This window comes from Carassius carassius, chromosome 7, assembly GCF_963082965.1.
Source record: "Carassius carassius chromosome 7, fCarCar2.1, whole genome shotgun sequence".
Classification (NCBI taxonomy): domain Eukaryota; kingdom Metazoa; phylum Chordata; class Actinopteri; order Cypriniformes; family Cyprinidae; genus Carassius; species Carassius carassius.
The window spans coordinates 260,708-267,500 of record NC_081761.1 but is presented as its reverse complement, the minus strand read 5'-3'; the positions used below and the strand labels follow the sequence as shown (position 1 = coordinate 267,500).

The following is a 6,793-nucleotide window of genomic DNA, read 5'->3' as shown; positions in this document are numbered from 1 at the left end:
GAAATAATGATGTGTTTGTCTCCTCTTTGGCTCACAAGCATGTTCTCAAAGGCGATTAGTAAACACTAGAAAACACACAGCGAGCTTTCTGGAACATCAGCTCAATGTTTAAAGAGCCACACATTTAAGGACAACCTCCTGTATGAAAAATATATATTTATTGTTTTTAATGTCACATTGGCTTCAGGCTTACCTTCAAGGCAAGAACAAAGTAATATTTAAGGCATTTAACATTAATACAAGGCTGAAATTAAATCAGTTAAATATATCTCAGAGTAAAGTCTTTGTAATTATCCGTTATCTTTCTGTGATTCAGGTTTGATAAGATTAATTTGAATATACTTCTTTAACGATATGTATGAACTGATTATGTTATAATGTGACTAGTAAACTAATATTAGCCGTTAGTCAAATTAATCAAAATAAAAGATTGGATGAAATGAACATACTATAATCTCAAGCAGAGCAAGAGTCAAGTGTTTAATGTTCATATGAGATCCAGAAACACACATTTATAACAGATGGCATAACAGCGTCCATTTCCAAGCACTTATTATACCTTAATAAACTTACATTAATGTACTTATGAACGCAGCTATTCATCACAGAGCCAGTGATTTCCAGGAAATATAAAGCCAGGGTTTATTAGAAAGCTAGATTAGGAAATGAAGTAGAGCAGAGAAGTGCAGAAAAGAGTTCGTTCCACTAGAAATGAGGATTGAGTTCAGACGGACGATTCAGATCTCTACCTGTTCATCCTTTAATATGATGCTTATTAAACTTTACATCTTCTTCATCTGCTCAAACGTTTCTGAAAGCTGACACTCAAACAGCAGAAACACACACCAAATCTAAAACCATTCACAGACTTTGACTCGGTTTTCAATTTCACAAAACAAAACACAATCCTCGATGTAACACACGTAGAACGAACAGGAATTAATATTATGGAAAAAGTGTTTGCTTTTGAGATGTGTTTGTAATAATCAGTTTGTAATAATGGTTTTAATGCAGTGCTTTGTTTTGCAAGATCATTTTGTGTGCAATTCTTGTATTTGTGTGTAAAGTTTAGAAGACAAGAGGCCAAGTTTTGAAAATGTGTGTAAGCAGAAAAAACTGTAAAGCTCTCCTATGATTGAAGACCAGAGCAAACATCCACCGCTGGTAATGGCTCTCTGAAGGAGAGACAAGTCTTACAGTACCGTGTGAAGTGTGTGTGTGTGTGTGTGTGTGTGTGTGTGTTGTGTTCATGAAGACGACTTCACAGGCAGACAATGGCAAAACCCAGTTACTTACAGCGTATCACATGACATCCGCTCCCCACAGGCCGGAGACTTCTAGAAACTCAGCACATGCCTGTGAACGAAACTCAAACCCGTCAGACCAGATTCACTCCACTAAACAGCTTCATAATAGACACTTCCAGCTCTAAAAACTCTTCATCATCATCATCACGGCAAACACAGCGGAACAAGTTACTGTGATCCGTCTCTATAAATCTCTCAGAACAGAGTCGTCTGAATGCACAAAGAGCTCCATGTTCAATTTGACTGGTTTTATTGGGTTTATAATGAATCTCTGAACTTTAAACACACCGGTCTGTCTCGAAAGCTGAACATTTACACTATAGGTCAAACTATTTGACCAGTCAGAGAGATTTTAATGTGTTTTAAAGAAGCCTCTTCTGCTCACCGAGCCTGCATTTCTTTGATCCGAAATACAGCAAAAGCAGTAATACTGTGAAATATTTTAATACTTTAACTGTTTTCTGTGTGAATCTGTGTTAAAGTGTAATGTATTTCTGTGATGCTCCGCTGTATTTTCAGCATCATTCCTCCAGTCTTCAGTGTCACATGATCTTCAGAAATCAGAATAATATGATGATTTACTGCTCGAGAAACATTTCTGATTATCATCAGTGTTGAAAACAGCAGAGTACAATTCCTTAAAAAACATTAACAATCTCACGGTTTAAAAACTTTTGACTGGTAATGTAAATGTAAATCATTATGCTGATATTGTATATTTCAGACACGCTGCATGTTTCTCCGTGTCCACACATCCTCATGAAGTCTGAATGTCGGTTTTTAATCTAGATTTAATGACAAATCTTATGTAAAGCTGCTGTGAATAACAATACTGATCACAGGCTATTTTCTTCATTGGTTAAAAAATTATTCATTGGCCAGAATACAGCTACTAAGATGTTGATAGTTATGTTTTTATTTGACCATCAATATGCAGTCATGTTATAAAATCACTTCCAGGTCTGAATCTGAAGAGTTTGAGCTATTTATGTCATGCAGGAAAAATCAATAGCTTTCAGACGCATTTGACTGTCCACTGAGGCATGTGGACACATCAGCGGACACATCTCCAACGGGGTCAGTGAGGACCGATGAACCAAACACACACACACACACACACGCACACACATCTCGCCATCATCCGATAAAAACCTGCTCTGTGTAATCCTGGATCTTTCTGAAGCAGAAGAGTGTGTGAGACGCATGAACACTGTGATCTGACCCGTCCACAAAAACAAACTGACCTTTAGTGTCCCGGCGGACGCCTGAACAACACAGACCTCGGCTCTAATTAGTCAAGCGTTAACAAAGACATCAGATACAGTGGCTCTGATGGAGACAAACAGCCTCTTTCTTCATTAATGCGCTCATCTGTTAACGTCACTCGCTGAACTCCTGGAAATAAAAATCTCATTCACGTTCTCAGACTAGAAACTGATTTAATAATAATGTAGAAAGATCTCTACCAGCTCTGAGGATGTTCAGAGGTCACTAAATCATGCCTGATCATCAGGTCAAGGCCGCTTTACTTCTATACAACACAGACTGTGTCAAAACAGCTTCACAGAGATGAACAACATGATGAAAATACAGATTCTGCAGTGAGTGCAAGTCAGTTCAGTGCTTCTTTGGTTCAGTTTAACATCAGCATGAAGTCAACCGTTTTAAAACCATTTAGAAGCAGCTCTAGAGAAGAAACGCCAAAGAGGATCCACCAATCACAGACGTCGCTGACTGTTACCATGGAAGCATACGCTGTGGTGAGACGTCCAGCAGTGACGGGTCAATCACATCTAACCCTGCAGAACTGAGTAATAAACACTTACACACACACACACACACACACACACACAACTACAAATGCACTGCTCTACAGTCGTGGCCAAAAGTTTTTGGAAATGTTGCTGCTTAAGTTTTTATAATAGCAATTAGCATATACTCCAGAATGTTATGAAGAGTGATCAGATGAATTGCATAGTCCTTCTTTGCCATGAAAATTAACTTAACCCCAAAAAAACCTTTCCACTGCATTTCATTGCTGTCATTAAAGGACCTGCTGAGATCAAGAAGGGCAGCAAAGAAGCCACTTCTCTCCAAAAAAACATCAGGGACAGATTGATCTTCTGCAGAAAGTATAGTGAATGGACTGCTGAGGACTGGGGCAAAGTCATATTCTCATATTCATGAATAAAGAATGGTACCAAAACACCCTCCAACAGCAACTTCTTCCAACAATCCAACAACAGTTTGGTGAAGAACAATGCATTTTCCAGCACGATGGAGCACCGTGCCATAAGGCAAAAGTGATAACTAAGTGGCTCGGGGACCAGAATGTTGAAATTTTGGGTCCATGGCCTGGAAACTCCCCAGATCTTAATCCCATTGAGAACTTGTGGTCAATCCTCAAGAGGCGGGTGGACAAACAAAAACCCACTAATTCTGACAAACTCCAAGAAGTGATTCTGAAAGAATGGGTTGCTATCAGTCAGGATTTGTCCCAGAAGTTGATTGAGAGCATGCCCAGTCGAATTGCAGAGGTCCTGAAAAAGAAGGGCCAACACTGCAAATACTGACTCTTTGCATAAATGTCATGTAATTGTCGATAAAAGCCTTTGAAACGTATGAAGTGCTTGTAATTATATTTCAGTACATCACAGAAACAACTGAAACAAAGATCTAAAAGCAGTTTAGCAGCAAACTTTTTGAAAACTAATATTTATGTAATTCTCAAAACTTTTGGCCACGACTGTATATTTACAATCAACGAGTGAATCAAAGGAGCAGAAGATCACGGCCGAGGCTTCACATTAATACTGATTCACAGCTGCTGAGAGTAATGTTCACTAATACCTGGAGACGAACTGAGTCAAGTTCTGTATATACGGAGTACATGTGTCTATAATGTGAAGTCATGCAGCTCTTTAACTCTACACATCATTTTAACACAAATTCATTTGTCAATTGTTAGAACTGGGTCAAATGAAACAGACTAAGAGACACCTTCATCTCAGAAACCATCAATAAAACTTACTCAAGATGAAAGACAAAGCTATCGAGTGCAGCTTGGCTTGATTGACCTCAGTTTGTGTGTTTTCTGATCTCCGTGTATCTAGTGGTTATATTAATGTCAATGTTTGAGTTGGGAACCACTGGTGTAAACTAAACACATTCTGAGCACCAACATAATGAAATAAAATGATCTAACGGAGATTCTCGCTTTCAGTTTATTTGAGCAGTCTCTATGTTTGAACATCATCATCAAGCAATCAATGTGAAGGCAAACGAGCTGTGTGCCACTCCTTCATTAGACAACAAACTAAAACACACCATTATATCTGAGCAAGTTCAAACTCGTCTCCTGCACCAAACGTCTTCTAGAATAAGCCTGAGGACACATTCATCATTCATCTTCCTCAAACATGTCAGTCATCTTCATCGTTAAGGGCTGCTTGTTCACTGTGATCCTTGTGTTTGCTTCACTATTATATCTGATGAATCATTAGAGGATAACTAATATGGGTCAGGAAAGAGGACTAGTTGACCAAACACTGATTCATCAGTTAGTGAAGTCAGCTGCCCACTTCAAAATTTGACAGGTGGTGAAAAACAACAACAGAATAATTCAGAAAAATCCCACCGACCATTATTGAGGGGGTGAAAACTTTTGCACAATGAGACGTACAGTGCATTTAAGCTGTATATTGTAATAGAAAAGCTAAAACCAGCCTACGCTAAGATATTTTTGATGAAATCCGAGAGCTCTCTGACCTGCATTGAGAGCAAGGGTACTATGGAGGGTCAGAGAGTTCTCGGATTTGATTAAAAATATCTTAATTTGTGTTCTGAAGATGAAGGTGTTACGGGTTTGGAACGACATGAGGGTGAGTAATTAATGACAGAATTTTAATTATTGGGTGAACTAACCCTTTAAAGCATAAATCCGGTCAGTCAGGCAGTGAATTCAGTGCAAGTAGGAGCAGTTTATGTGTGTTTGCATATGTATGCATGCATTTGAGTGTGTGTATATTATATGTGTGTGTGTGTGTGTGTGTGTGATTGTCGGTATCTGCTTCACACAGCGTGTGTCTGTCCTGATCCACACATCGAGTCTTGTGTGATTCCTGCGCTGCTGCTGATTGGCTCCTGATAAGGGTTATCACGCAGGGCTCGTGTCGTTGTGTGGTTTGCTTCTAAGAAACTGGACGGAGCATAATAACATTCCTCAGGCCACGAGCCGACAGAGAGAGAGATTCGATTAGCACAACAGGTTATTCACCCCCCCCCCCCACCCCACCCCACCCCACCCCACCCCACACACACACACACACACACACACACTTGTGGTTTACAGAGACTCTCCATAGGCGTAATTGTTTTAACTGTATTCTTTATCTCCCTACACCAACCCTAACCCTCACAGAAAACTACTGGCAGTTTTTAGATTCTCAAAAAAACTCCATTCTGTATGATTTATAAGTTTGTCTCCTTACGGGGACCTAAAGATTGTTCCCACAAGGTGAAAATTTAATGGCATTACTATCCTTATGGAGACATTTGGTCCCCATAACGTGATAAAAACCACACACACACACACGCTTCGGAAGCTTTATTGATGTGACTTTTCATAGAGCCAATGATAATGACATTTAATGACAAACTAACCTGTTGCTATTATTAGTTTCGCAGCAGAACATGATTTGACCGATAAAACCCCACGCGCTTCGCCTTTTTATTATATTTCCTTATCAAACTTCTTAGACACGAATTACTCTCCTTCACACGAGATCACACAGAACACAAATATACAGATCCAGGTCAAATATAACGACAGATCTCGACCGAACACATCTCTGTCGAAGCTCTCCACCGCGAGTCTTAGGCTTTATTTCACTTTGCGGATCTATGAATGTATTATGTGCCACATATTATATTTATTTGGGATTACACTCGTATTGTCGTTCACACACGAAAATTGACAAATATTCTGTATTCAAATATTTTCACGCAATTTTTTTTAACTTTCAGAGGTGAAATAAATAATTGAGAGCAGCAGTAAACACGGGTCGAGTCTTTTAAAGCGAATCAAATGTGTTCTCAATGGAAACGCGTCTAGACACAGATTTGCTGCTTTCCCCAACTCGAGGACAAACATGTATCCTGTATTATATAAAACAATAACACAGACACCCAACTGAATATCAAATGAAAACACGGAGTGTCAAATGACATCAACTCGAGCGAAACAAAAAGCATAAACATTACTTTTCCACGCAGCTTCTATCGCACACATCATCGATCCTTCTGCAGATCTCAGTGCGCGATCGGGAGAAAGACTGCCTTACCTTCTCATAAATCCTGGAAATCCTTCTGGATTTACCTAGAAACCATTAAAGCGGCGGCGGGCGCGCGTTGCTCGCGTCTGAGCGGCGGATCTGGTGTGCGTCGCTCCTCCTGCTCGCGCGTCACGACGCGTCTGTTCTTCACCT

The 6,793-nt window shown here is 39.7% G+C and overlaps 1 protein-coding gene across 1 annotated transcript in view; it reads right to left on the bottom strand.

Annotated features, from left to right (window-relative positions):
• The window catches only part of LOC132142959 (prolactin receptor-like), a 25,466-nt gene extending 18,673 nt beyond the window's left edge, over window positions 1-6,793 (bottom strand). Inside the window, exon 1 of the mRNA XM_059553137.1 lies at window positions 6,650-6,793. Within this exon, the coding sequence (XP_059409120.1) occupies window positions 6,650-6,657 (8 nt within the window). The 5' untranslated portion in view covers window positions 6,658-6,793. The remainder of the gene's footprint in view (window positions 1-6,649) is intronic.